This window comes from Carassius gibelio, chromosome B14 (assembly GCF_023724105.1).
Source record: "Carassius gibelio isolate Cgi1373 ecotype wild population from Czech Republic chromosome B14, carGib1.2-hapl.c, whole genome shotgun sequence".
In the NCBI taxonomy this organism is placed as follows: domain Eukaryota; kingdom Metazoa; phylum Chordata; class Actinopteri; order Cypriniformes; family Cyprinidae; genus Carassius; species Carassius gibelio.
Window position 1 is genome coordinate 339,299 of NC_068409.1, and position 14,272 is coordinate 353,570.

The following is a 14,272-nucleotide window of genomic DNA, read 5'->3' on the forward strand; positions in this document are numbered from 1 at the left end:
TTGACCCTCTAACTTTAACACTCAGTATTCTAATTCTATTCCTAAAAAATGCAAACACATCTACCATTTTCTGCACTTTATTTTCTGTTATTTACTTAAAGCAGTAAAACAGTTGAGAAACAAATGGGATGTGTAGCCTATTATATTGGATGCATTCATTGTCTCTTAAAGTGACCGCGCTTAATTTAGCTACTAGCTGCGGTAATGTTAATCCAAGAAAATGAAAGACAGAAAATCACTCAGTGCTCTTGACTGAATTACTTCGTAGTTTTAACAAGAATGAGTGCACAGTCAAACCAAATTTTTTTTTTTTTTTTTTACATTTTAATAGTAGGTGCAGGACACTATAATTAATGTAAGTGAGTATAGCAAAATAAAGCGAGCTGTGACATACCCCAAAAATCTTCATACAGAGGAGTACTAGTGAAATTGATAGAAAAAAATGGGTGCAAAAATTTTTCAGACACTTTGACCCGACCATGTTTTGCTTACGTGTTTTTTTTTTCCTGAATTGCTAATGCAACCTTTTCACACCACAGACTGAACAAAATTAAACATTGCTTGGTAATTGCTCAACAAAGTATTGATAGTTGTGTAAATATTGTCATACTAACAACTGTCTGAAGTTTTGGTTGATTGTAATCGATTACACACCTTTCTATCAAAGTTATCTGACATTTTCAAGATGAATTTGTTCTGACACAGTTTAACTCTTGAGATCTTGTCATATTTTATTACCATTTTATAAACTAGAGCAAATAAACTGTGATAATGTAAGAAATGTTGAAGGTGTCTGAATACATTTTGGTTCGACTGTTAATTAAATGTATACAGTGAAGACTATGCAGTGCTATTTTATATTTAATTCTTTGTTTTCTGTACCTGGACACCTACACACCTGAGACAACTTAAACATGAACATATAAATTAAACAATTTCAAACAGGGCCCACTGGTACAACCTTCACCGGGGCCCCGCTGACCCCAGCTATGGCCCTGGCTACGATACTGAAAGATTTTTTTTAATCAAATCTTTGCATAGAAATTATATCACGAAACACTGGCATCTAACAATGCCTCTATTTATTTTTTATCTGTGCACTTATTCATTTGCACTGTAAGCAATTCATTAAAGTACATACATAAAATACATCAAATACAATGCTGATAGGATTTTGATTCGATCAGTGCAGAAATTCATTTGCACTGTAAAAAATAAATATATTACAAAACAAAGCAGCTCATTATCAGGACATTATCCATTCATTTTATTGACATTTCTAGATGTGAACATTTTCTTGTATATCTTTTAGTATATTTCTACACTTTTTTTTTAGCTGCCATTTTCTCCTCTTTTTGCCTTTTTTTATGTCCTCTAACTTTAGTTTTCGCTTGTTCACAAGGTCAGCATTGAGGAGCATCAGCTTCTTCAGGAAGTCTCTGGAGGGCTGGATGCGTCTCGACTGTATGGCGTGATCAATGGCATCCTCCACCATCATGTCATGGCAGATCATCAGATATGCCAGAAACAGAGTCGCAGAGTGGTCGACACCCTGCTTGCAGCAAATCAACACCTTACCTGAGGAAACAAAAAAGAATTATGGTCAAAAAACTCATTAATAGACTATAACACACTTGATAGTAGACAATATATGGTGTGTGTGTGTGTGTGTGTGTGTGTCAGCCCTTACTCCCTGGTTTATTCACGGCCTTGTCAATGAATTTTGCAGCTGGCATGAAGCACTTGCTGATGTCAGAACAGTGTCTGTCCGTTGTAGGCAAGCTGTAATAATTGATGTGCAAGCCTCTGTAATATCTGGACCCTGTATTGACTGTTCCTTCTAGATCTTCAACATAAGATGTTCCCAAGAAGTAGTTCAAGTCCTTTTTGGGCGCTGCAGCGTTCAGAATGTGAGTGATGCACATCTCCTGCAGCATATCTCGGTCTGTTGCGGCCTCTCTGCACAAGGACACAAAAGCCTTGGTTAGTCTTTTATAGAAAACTATTTACATTGTAGAATAAATGACAGAACAATGAGAGAAATACAATTGTGTTGCAGACTTACTCGTCTCCGATGAAGACCCTGGGCCAGACATTGGTGACATGTCTTTGTTTGAGCAGTGTGCACTGCTTCAAACGATCCTCTAGTTGGAGCATGGTTAAAGGGACGTAGTTTTCCAAACTTGCAAGTTCAGATAACACTGTTGACTCTGGCTCAAGAACGCTTGGACTTGGTGCACCCAAATCCACTGGAGTAGCCAGATCCCATTCAGGTCGTGGCTTGAGAACGCTTGGACCCGGGAGGTACAGTTCCACTGAATCAACCAAATCCTCTTCAGGGTCTGGCTCAGGGACACTTGAACCCGGGGCATATAATTCCATCGAGTCCTTATCCCATTCACGTTCAAGAGGATCATCCAGATCCTCCTCAGAGTCCGGCTCAGGAACGCTAGGACTCGTGGTGTACAGTTCCACCGCATCAACCAGATCCCATTTAGGAGGAGCAACCAAATCCTCAATAGGTTTTGGTTCACGAACATTCAGATCCATCTCAGGCCATGCTGAGTTCGATCTGTCGTTCTGGAGGAAGGTTTTTTTCGTATTCCTCACTGTAGCATATCCTACTCTCTTGGTTACAACGAAGCCATGAACTTTCTTATTCTTCACGGCTTTGGTAGTTTCTGACAAAAGAAGAAAAACATACAATGTGTTATTAGAAACATCTCTCACCAGATTAAACATGATTAATTAGTCCAAATTTTAAGAAGACGTTTCTATTTGCATCTTTTCACCTTTTGGGCTGGCACGTGATTCCTCCGGATCAACCAGATCCAGTTTAGGTTCAGAAGGAACAACAAGATCCACTTCTGGTTCAGGGATACACGATTGCTCTGTATCTAACAGATCCAATTCAGGTTCTGGCTTGGGAGCACTTGGATCTGGAACAAACGATTCCTTTGGATCGAGAAGATCCACTTCAGGTTGCCCAACAGTTTCTGGCATTTTTGTCTGGAAAACTGCCCAAATTTGCTGGAAGATTGCCCCCATTTTCTTAGTTATCTCCCCAACAGTGAGTCCTGAAAAAAAGAAGAAAACAAACTAGATAAGTCTTGTCTGAGAGTTAAATAAAAAAAAAAACTTTTAAAAGCTTGAAAGTTTGAAAAACATTCCGAACCCCATTAAACATCATAATTAACTTCATAACAATTAAAAACCAATCGGACCTTTACAAACAACTACGAGTCCTCTGCTAGTTGTTGCTAGCATCTATCCAACTATTTTTAGCAGATAGATCGAGAGAGTGGATCAACTCTAAACAGGGCATTACTTTGAAAAGTTTTCAGCTCTAAATGGAAATCTAACAGCGTTTGGAAGTCGGCTACAGGAATTCCATGAATCAGATAATTTAGAAAAAATATAGCAACCAAAATTCAAATCAGCATAAAGGTCACTGACAAATTTGGCGGTTGTAGCTCGAGAGCTCAACAAGGTGTAGGAAAACAGTATTAGGTCTTTGTCACAGCCAACATATAATAATTTACTATTAGAAACATCTCTAACAACACAAATAAACATGAATAAGACATATGCATGTCTTCACCTGTTGGACTGTTCTCAGCATCCAGGACACCCTGATCATTGGCCTCTTCCACTGAAGGTCCTGCTGGGTCGCTCAGATCTTCAGAGACCAGCGTAGGACTCTTCAGCTCTGAGATGCTGTTGTTCCTGTTCATCTCCAGCTGCAAATCTTTCACTTCACAGACCGAGATGTTGTCACAAGCATTAACCTCCAGCTGCACACGCATCTCTCCTGGACTGCAGTATCTGCCTGAGACATGATCCACCGTCACAACCTCCAGCTGCACATCTAGCTCTCGAGATGCACTGATAAGGTCGTAGATGTCATCGGTGATCTCAAACTCCAGCTGAACATCTTTATCATCTGATGCCCAGTAGCTGTCACCGAAGTAGAAGGCGTCGTTGACGTACACCTCCAGGAGCACCTCTCTCATGTCTTTGGACATTGTGTCTGTGGTTCTCATACTGACAGATAAGTAATCCGTATCTGGTAATGTCAGTTTGAACTTTAACGTTATCTGATACACACTGTCTGTACAGATAAAATATATCTCCAGCAACACGGCATGTAAAAAATCACATTTAACATTACTATGTTTGAGTGCAGTTTTACCATCAAAAAAATTATTCGTTTAAGTTAAACAGTTCATTTTCATGCTTCATGATCGCATGGTTTGAATCTGAATCAGTCGGAGGAATCCTTCACTGAATGAACTTGTAAGGCTACTGTAAGTACAAGTATGTTTAGATATTAAGCCATTTTTTGTGTACTGAAGACTCGCGATACTCCACTTATGGTCATTTCTGACTAACTTTACCTTAATTGGGACTGATTTGTTCGATAACAAATACATTTTGAAACAAAGTAATTTTTAATGATTGTAATCATTTTTGTTTGAAGTAATTTAATTTATAAAATTTGTAATAAACGTAAATGCATAATGAAGGGTCATTCTCACAGAACGCGTTTTTGATATCGATCTTGAACGCATTAGCGCGCTCACGCACAAACGCTCTCTCTTACACACACACGCGCGCGCACACACACACACACACACACACACCAGAGTAGGCTATTTTCATTTCAAGTGATCCCTAAATCTTCTGTTCAAGACAGTATTGTGTGACTGTTTATAGTGGATCCTTTTCATATTTAACGTTATGTTATGAACTTGCAGCGGTCAAACGCATCTGTCAAGCGCAATGCAACAAAAACTCAGGCCAAACATGCATTGAAAAATCTTGCAAATGTTTTATTCAAACATGTTTTATTACTAAAATGTTCTTATTCTATTTGTATCTTTTTCTGGGGGAAAACTGGTATGTCAGACTAACTGAGACTTGTCTACTGTTGCCCTCCTATTGGTTTAAATTGATTTTATTTGCTCTTCTCATCTGTAAGTGGCTTTGGATAAAAGCGTCTGCTAAATGATTAAATGTTCATGTTAAATTAATATCTATTAAATGCAATACGCCAATCATCTAATGCCATGAATATGTAAATGTGTTATTATTTGTTTTCGAGCTTATTTTGTATTAAATAGCTTTGTCTAGAGAGTATTCTTCCTTTTTATTGCGTGTCATTAACAATGTCTACAAATTTTCCTAGTGGTGAACAACTGATATTTCGAAGGCTACATAAGCCTAAATTACGAAACTTCTACTGAAACCACTGACTCTGGCTGTTTGATTCAATAATAACCAACTGCGGTTTAACTATGGCGGAGCACACTGTAGAACAAGGAAAAGAAGAAGAGAAAGAAGTAAAAAGAAGTTATATATTTGATAGATGCAACATACTTAACATTATAACGTTACGCTTATACAAGACAGCTCTGTACTGATATATACATATTTTTTTAAAGGAATAATTTTGTAAGTTAGGCTAATATTTAGCAATATCACAGTATCACTTTGTTGGGTTACATATTCATGGTTTGTGATTTAATTTGTTGTTGGCGTTGTATTTTACAGCATTTGTTAAATTTTCTGACCATGAGAATTGCATTAATTGTATTTTATTTCACCTATAGAAGCACATATCGATTCAGAGAGGGTCAGCGCCTTGTTTCTACCATGAGGAAGCAGGTGGAACTGATGTTGTGATGGAGGACAGTACCCCGGCTGCTTCAATGGTTACAACAGGTGGTGAGTGTTTTCATTCATGGGTTAAATGGTGGTAACATACTTTAGAAACTGTGTGGTGTATTTTATTCTGTGTATAATTTATGTCTTCACTGCAGCAGGAATGGTTTGTGACATTAAACAGTTGTCTGCCAGTAGAAGTTGTTGGGATTTCCAGCCAAGTGATTGGCAGTCATCATTGGTAAAATTGTTTGTTTTTATCACACTTTTATTAACACATTTTATGTTTACTGAATGTAATTCTGGTCTCTTTATCTTAATCTGTGGTAAAAGCTTAACCAGATTTTGAGTAAAAATGACAGAGATGAGACAATTGCTCAAGTTGGAAGCATTAAACTGCAGCAGAAAGATTTCTTGACCTTGGGCCTCAATGCAGCGCTTGAGGCAACAGTAAGTGGACAAATAATGATTTTTAAAATAGAAAAATTTACCATACAGCTAATATATTTTTTGTTAGTAATTAACTAATGTTATTATATAACTAATATATAATATATTTAAAAACAGATTGCAAACAGCTGTCTTGATGTGATCGTCATGGTGGCTAAGGAAAAGGTATTTTTGCCTACAACTGTATAACTCATGATCACCTGGAGACGTAATTGTGTTTTGTAATGGATGTGCAAATGAATGTTATGCTTAGGCAACAGATGTGTTTGCAGCAAATTCCTTGTAGTTACCTGGCTACCACCACTTGAATTGGACCCATTTTTATCATTTCCAGTAAGTCCATCAATTTGTATTTTATCTAAAACTGGAACAGTTATAAATTCAGTTACAACAAATGAATGGATCTTATGTTCACCCAAGGATAACATAGGATCCAAGGATTACATTCTGCTCCCTGCTTGGATGCCAGGACACTGAATGCTATGTGTATGTTGTTCCCTTCATTTTTGGGTGAACTAACTCTTTAAGATTATATGGTGATATTAGGATTCAATATACTAACAACTGTATTTCACAGGTTCTTAAGCCTAAAAACAAGGCTATGTATTTTTTTGATTCAACTCACCCCTACGGGATTGGTGATGTAAAATATGTGACTGTCTTCAGGTTGCATTACATATATAAATATTATGTTCAGAGTTCGCAGTTCAAGGTTTGCTGTTCAAAGTTCGTTGTTCGAAAGTTTGCTCTTCATTGATGTTCACTGCTGATTATTCTGTGCATGATGTTCATTTGCATGATGATCTGCATGCTGCATGTTTTTATATTCTAAATTTTAAATGTTGTTTTTGCAATTCAGTCATGGGTAATTTTTTTTTTTTTTTTTGCTTTTGAGTAAATATACTTTGCTTTTTTTGTCCAATTTTTCTGGTTATAATATATTAAAATATTTCTGTTTGATTTTGTTGCAGTAAATTGACAAACAGAATCGCTCCAGGACCATGGAAGCTGATCAAGAACAAGGTTAGTTTTATTAGGCTTTCAAAAAACATAAGCTACTTATATAGATTGTGTTTTTATATGTTTGTCACATCCTTTACAGGGATAACTTAATGATAATTGCATTGTTTTAGAATGTTCCACAACAGCTGACTGGCTCTGTGGACTGTGGGATCTTCATGCTGATGGTGAGGGAAAAAAGGGAAAGTAAAAAAAAAAAAGTTAGATAAATCATAAGAATGAAACCGTTATATGGTTGCCTGAACTTGACTGAATTCCTTTTTGGGGGGGAATTTCAGTATGCTCTGCACATGGTCTTTGAGGCACCCTTTGATTTTACAGCTATAAGTCTTTGTTAAAAATATATATTTTAACTAGATTATATAATCCATTAAGTTGACCTGTTAACACTTTCTCCCCTTATGCAAGTCGGATTTTCCTCTTATTCGAAAATGGTGGTGCCTTATTCTCATGGAGAATTTTGCCATTGAAAGGTAACTCTCCTGCTTTCTCAAGTTTTTCTCTGTCTATAAATTTACTTAAAAATGTATTTGTTACAGGAAACATGCTGCCGTTGATGTGCAGGAGCCACCTAAAGCACAAGAAGACACCGAAACCGGCGACATGGTATGTTTTTATTGTCTCAAACGGGCACATGAAAGAGCATAATTTCAAAACATTACTTTACATGCATCCTGATTAAACCACAATGTATTGTTGAGGACACTTCCAATCTCCCCAGGGACAACAGATGGAAATGAGCTAGCAGCCAAATGTGGTGCATCTCTTCTCTTGTGAGAATAATTCTTTTAAATGAATTAATTATTTCATTATTTTTTTGAACTCTTCTCTCATGAAGGAACCACAGATGGTCAAAGACCTCAGGACCGCAGTTGGATGGCTGCGGGACAACTGCCACTCCTTCAGAGGTTCTGTGCAAGAGCCGTCATATCTGGACCTAAAGAAGGAAGACCAGGAAGAGGCCCTTCTTAAACTTGATCGGGCGGAAAGAAAAGATGATCTGGAACTGGCCAAAAAGCCTTTCATGTTTCAGTTCCAGTTTCAACAGGACATGGAAGTTTTTCTTTTCGAATGTCACGACGAAAGGCACCTCAGAATAAACTCCATGTTTATGGAGTTTTAATTTGTTATTTATTTTTCTCTTGAGAATTATTGATGTAAAATTTGTGCCTGTATAACTTTTATAAGATTTATTTTCTTTGGTTTAATTTGTTTTATATAATTTATTTATCTAGTTTGATTTTGTAATTTTATTTAATTAGAAAACAGCTAGTGTGTGATTTTATTTAAAACTCATTTTATTTAAATTAATGTTTTTTTTGTTTTCAGTCCATTATATTATTGTGTATGGTGGTCTATGTTGTTTGAGTATTTAAAGTTATTTTCAACTGAATAAAATGTTCAAACTCTCAAGCTCTGTTTTCATTGGATTATTTATTTTTAATTTTATGCTTTGTCTAATGTATAATATTGTTAATCAGTCTTAAATATACATTTTCAAATAAATCGTTTAAAACAAAGTCTTAATAATAACAACATTGTTTTAAACTTTAAAAGTTCCAAAACACGGAAGTAGCGTAATTCCTTGCCCCGCCCACTTCCAGTCGGGCTGGCGCTGTCGTCCTCAGACTGTTGTGACGTAATGGTTCTGCGGTTCTGCAGTCAGACCTATCTCGTTTGATTGGGTTTGATACACGATTCTAATCACTGATTCAAAACAAGTGATTCGTAAAGGTTCACGAAGCAGTGCGTTTCTAAAGCGCCAGTCACTGTACCGTTCAGACAGAAAAACTTGCTTAGAAAAACGCGAGCTTTGGAGCGAGAAAACACGCAAGGTTTAAGCTTTTTTAAAAGTTTACCTCCATTTAATTGGAGGAATGACCTCCCCAACTCAATCCGAGCAGCTGAGTCCTTAGCCATCCTCAAGAATCGGCTTAAAACACATCTCTTCCATCTTTATTTGACCCTCTAACTTTAACACTCAGTATTCTAATTCTATTCCTAAAAAATGCAAACACATCTACCATTTTCTGCACTTTATTTTCTGTTATTTACTTAAAGCAGTAGAACAGTTGAGAAACAAATGGGATGTGTAGCCTATTATATTGGATGCATTCATTGTCTCTTAAAGTGACCGCGCTTAATTTAGCTACTAGCTGCGGTAATGTTAATCCAAGAAAATGAAAGACGGAAAATCACTCACTGCTCTTGACTGAATTACTTCGTAGTTTTAACAAGAATGAGTGCACAGTCAAACCAAACTTTTTTTTTTTTTTTTTACATTTTAATAGTAGGTGCAGGACACTATAATTAATGTAAGTGAGTATAGCAAAATAAAGCGAGCTGTGACATACCCCAAAAATCTTCATACAGAGGAGTACTAGTGAAATTGATAGATAAAAATGGGAGCAAAAATTTTTCAGACACTTTGACCCGACCATGTTTTGCTTACGTGTTTTTTTTTCCTGAATTGCTAATGCAACCTTTTCACACCACAGACTGAACAAAATTAAACATTGCTTGGTAATTGTTCAACAAAGTATTGATAGTTGTGTAAATATTGTCATACTAACAACTGTCTGAAGTTTTGGTTGATTGTAATCGATTACACACCTTTCTATCAAAGTTATCTGACATTTTCAAGATGAATTTGTTCTGACACAGTTTAACTCTTGAGATCTTGTCATATTTTATTACCATTTTATAAACTAGAGCAAATAAACTGTGATAATGTAAGAAATGTTGAAGGTGTCTGAATACATTTTGGTTTGACTGTTAATTAAACGTATACAGTGAAGACTATGCAGTGCTATTTTATATTTAATTCTTTGTTTTCTGTACCTGGACACCTACACACCTGAGACAACTTAAACATGAACATATAAATTAAACAATTTCAAACAGGGCCCACTGGTACAACCTTCACCGGGGCCCCGCTGACCCCAGCTATGGCCCTGGCTATGATAGTGAAAGATTTTTTTTAATCAAATCTTTGCATAGAAATTATATCACGAAACACTGGCATCTAACAATGCCTCTATTTATTTTTTATCTGTGCACTTATTCATTTGCACTGTAAGCAATTCATTAAAGTACATACATAAAATACATAAAATACAATGCTGATAGGATTTTGATTCGATCAGTGCAGAAATTCATTTGCACTGTAAAAAATAAATATATTACAAAACAAAGCAGCTCATTATCAGGACATTATCCATTCATTTTATTGACATTTCTAGATGTGAACATTTTCTTGTATATCTTTTAGTATATTTCTACACTTTTTTTTTAGCTGCCATTTCTCCTCTTTTTGCCTTTTTTTATGTCCTCTAACTTTAGTTTTCGCTTGTTCACAAGGTCAGCATTGAGGAGCATCAGCTTCTTCAGGAAGTCTCTGGAGGGCTGGATGCGTCTCGACTGTATGGCGTGATCAATGGCATCCTCCACCATCATGTCATGGCAGATCATCAGATATGCCAGAAACAGAGTCGCAGAGTGGTCGACACCCTGCTTGCAGCAAATCAACACCTTACCTGAGGAAACAAAAAAGAATTATGGTCAAAAAACTCATTAATAGACTATAACACACTTGATAGTAGACAATATATGGTGTGTGTGTGTGTGTGTGTGTGTGTCAGCCCTTACTCCCTGGTTTATTCACGGCCTTGTCAATGAATTTTGCAGCTGGCATGAAGCACTTGCTGATGTCAGAACAGTGTCTGTCCGTTGTAGGCAAGCTGTAATAATTGATGTGCAAGCCTCTGTAATATCTGGACCCTGTATTGACTGTTCCTTCTAGATCTTCAACATAAGATGTTCCCAAGAAGTAGTTCAAGTCCTTTTTGGGCGCTGCAGCGTTCAGAATGTGAGTGATGCACATCTCCTGCAGCATATCTCGGTCTGTTGCGGCCTCTCTGCACAAGGACACAAAAGCCTTGATTAGTCTTTTATAGAAAACTATTTACATTGTAGAATAAATGACAGAACAATGAAAGAAATACAATTGTGTTGCAGACTTACTCGTCTCCGATGAAGACCCTGGGCCAGACATTGGTGACATGTCTTTGTTTGAGCAGTGTACACTGCTTCAAACGATCCTCTAGTTGGAGCATGGTTAAAGGGACGTAGTTTTCCAAACTTGCAAGTTCAGATAACACCGTTGACTCTGGCTCAAGAACGCTTGGACTTGGTGCACCCAAATCCACTGGAGTAGCCAGATCCCATTCAGGTCGTGGCTTGAGAACGCTTGGACCCGGGAGGTACAGTTCCACTGAATCAACCAAATCCTCTTCAGGGTCTGGCTCAGGGACACTTGAACCCGGGGCATATAATTCCATCGAGTCCTTATCCCATTCACGTTCAAGAGGATCATCCAGATCCTCCTCAGAGTCCGGCTCAGGAACGCTAGGACTCGTGGTGTACAGTTCCACCGCATCAACCAGATCCCATTTAGGAGGAGCAACCAAATCCTCAATAGGTTTTGGTTCACGAACATTCAGATCCATCTCAGGCCATGCTGAGTTCGATCTGTCGTTCTGGAGGAAGGTTTTTTTCGTATTCCTCACTGTAGCATATCCTACTCTCTTGGTTACAACGAAGCCATGAACTTTCTTATTCTTCACGGCTTTGGTAGTTTCTGACAAAAGAAGAAAAACATACAATGTGTTATTAGAAACATCTCTCACCAGATTAAACATGATTAATTAGTCCGAATTTTAAGAAGACGTTTCTATTTGCATCTTTTCACCTTTTGGGCTGGCAAGTGATTCCTCCGGATCAACCAGATCCAGTTTAGGTTCAGAAGGAACAACAAGATCCACTTCTGGTTCAGGGATACACGATTGCTCTGTATCTAACAGATCCAATTCAGGTTCTGGCTTGGGAGCACTTGGATCTGGAACAAACGATTCCTTTGGATCGAGAAGATCCACTTCAGGTTGCCCGACAGTTTCTGGCATTTTTGTCTGGAAAACTGCCCAAATTTGCTGGAAGATTGCCCCCATTTTCTTGGTTATCTCCCCAACAGTGAGTCCTGAAAAAAAGAAGAAAACAAACTAGATAAGTCTTGTCTGAGAGTTAAATTAAAAAAAAAAACTTTTAAAAGTTTGAAAGTTTGAAAAACATTTCAAACCCCATTAAACATCATAATTAACTTCATAACAATTAAAAACCAATCGGACCTTTACAAACAACTACGAGTCCTCTGCTAGTTGTTGCTAGCATCTATCCAACTATTTTTAGCAGATAGATCGAGAGAGTGGATCAACTCTAAACAGGGCATTACTTTGAAAAGTTTTCAGCTCTAAATGGAAATCTAACAGCGTTTGGAAGTCGGCTACAGGAATTCCATGAATCAGATAATTTAGAAAAAATATAGCAACCAAAATTCAAATCCGCATAAAGGTCACTGACAAATTTGGCGGTTGTAGCTCGAGAGCTCAACAAGGTGTAGGAATACAGTATTAGGTCTTTGTCACAGCCAACATATAATAATTTACTATTAGAAACATCTCTAACAACACAAATAAACATGAATAAGACATTTGCATGTCTTCACCTGTTGGACTCTTCTCAGCATCCAGGACACCCTGATCATTGGCCTCTTCCACTGAAGGTCCTGCTGGGTCGCTCAGATCTTCAGAGACCAGCGTAGGACTCTTCAGCTCTGAGATGCTGTCGTTCCTGTTCATCTCCAGCTGCAAATCTTTCACTTCACAGACCGAGATGTTGTCACAAGCATTAACCTCCAGCTGCACACGCATCTCTCCTGGACTGCAGTATCTGCCTGAGACATGATCCACCGTCACAACCTCCAGCTGCACATCTAGCTCTCGAGATGCACTGATAAGGTCGTAGATGTCATCGGTGATCTCAAACTCCAGCTGAACATCTTTATCATCTGATGCCCAGTAGCTGTCACCGAAGTAGAAGGCGTCGTTGACATACACCTCCAGGAGCACCTCTCTCATGTCTTTGGACATTGTGTCTGTGGTTCTCATACTGACAGATAAGTAATCCGTATCTGGTAATGTCAGTTTGAACTTTAACGTTATCTGATACACACTGTCTGTACAGATAAAATATATCTCGATCTATACGGACTGGCGTTTGTACAAGTGTTGCTAGGTTTGTTTTCGCAGACTTCACTCAGACGAACGTCTCTGTTGCGAACATCGCTCAACTAAAGAGATTCTGCCAGGGCGAGACGTTTTATACTGACTGGGTCTGTGACGTCATGAAACAGTGACGCGTCTTGTTCCAGTTGCCATGGAAACGGATTGTTTACCAACAGCAGCATTTTCGCTGATTGGCTCATTAGGTCAGAAAATAAAGAATTATTTTTAATAGCGTTTTTCAACACTATTTCATATCGCGTTTATGTCCGCGTTTGCTGCGATCCATCTCCAGCAACACGGCATGAAAAAATCACATTTAACATTACTATGTTTGAGTGCAGTTTTACCATCAAAAAAATTATTCGTTTAAGTTAAACAGTTCATTTTCATGCTTCATGATCGCATGGTTTGAATCTGAATCAGTCGGAGGAATCCTTCACTGAATGAACTTGTAAGGCTACTGTAAGTACAAGTATGTTTAGATATTAAGCCATTTTTTGTGTACTGAAGACTCGCGATACTCCACTTATGGTCATTTCTGACTAACTTTACCTTAATTGGGACTGATTTGTTCGATAACAAATACATTTTGAAACAAAGTAATTTTTAATGATTGTAATCATTTTTGTTTGAAGTACGTTAATTTAATTTATAACATTTTTAATAAACATAAATGCATAATAAAGGGTCATTCCCACAGAACGCGTTTTTGATATCGATCTTGAACGCATTAGCGCGCTCACGCACAAACGCTCTCTCTTACACACACACACGCGCGCGCGCACACACACACACCAGAGTAGGCTATTTTCATTTCAAGTGATCCCTAAATCTTCTGTTCAAGACAGTATTGTGTGACTGTTTATAGTGGATCCTTTTCATATTTAACGTTATGTTATGAACTTGCAGCGGTCAAACGCATCTGTCAAGCGCAATGCAACAAAAACTCAGGCCAAACATGCATTGAACAATCTTGCAAATGTTTTATTCAAACATGTTTTATTACTAAAATGTTCTTA

The 14,272-nt window shown here is 37.6% G+C and overlaps 2 protein-coding genes across 44 annotated transcripts in view; one reads left to right on the plus strand and one right to left on the minus strand.

Moving 5' to 3' along the window:
• LOC127971354 (structural maintenance of chromosomes protein 5-like) overlaps positions 1 to 8,547 on the plus strand; it is a 29,931-nt gene extending 21,384 nt beyond the window's left edge. For 5 of the 37 annotated variants that reach the window (XR_008156802.1, XR_008156804.1, XR_008156815.1 and 2 more), the window contains 4 exons: positions 7,248 to 7,301; positions 7,543 to 7,607; positions 7,674 to 7,740; positions 7,973 to 8,547. Coding sequence is in view for 6 of the 37 variants with exons in the window: in XM_052574289.1 (XP_052430249.1) it covers positions 7,248 to 7,301; positions 7,543 to 7,607; positions 7,674 to 7,740; positions 7,973 to 8,257 (471 nt within the window). In the remaining 31 variants the exon portion in view is untranslated. Of the gene's footprint in view, positions 1 to 5,288; positions 5,343 to 5,420; positions 5,515 to 5,612; positions 5,728 to 5,822; positions 5,906 to 5,997; positions 6,115 to 6,231; positions 6,280 to 6,367; positions 6,448 to 6,534; positions 6,625 to 6,698; positions 7,138 to 7,216; positions 7,302 to 7,542; positions 7,608 to 7,673; positions 7,741 to 7,972 lie in introns of those variants that run through there. The other 32 variants (XR_008156816.1, XR_008156817.1, XR_008156818.1 and 29 more) reach the window with 23 other exon arrangements.
• Positions 1,092 to 14,272, minus strand: part of LOC127971350 (uncharacterized) — a 47,496-nt gene continuing 34,315 nt past the window's right edge. For 2 of the 7 annotated variants that reach the window (XM_052574276.1, XM_052574275.1), the window contains exon 6: positions 10,271 to 10,670. In XM_052574276.1, coding sequence (XP_052430236.1) covers positions 10,426 to 10,670 — 245 coding nt within the window. In that variant the 3' untranslated portion in view covers positions 10,271 to 10,425. Of the gene's footprint in view, positions 1,579 to 1,690; positions 1,960 to 10,270; positions 10,671 to 10,782; positions 11,052 to 11,157; positions 11,774 to 14,272 lie in introns of those variants that run through there. The other 5 variants (XM_052574271.1, XM_052574266.1, XM_052574268.1 and 2 more) reach the window with 5 other exon arrangements.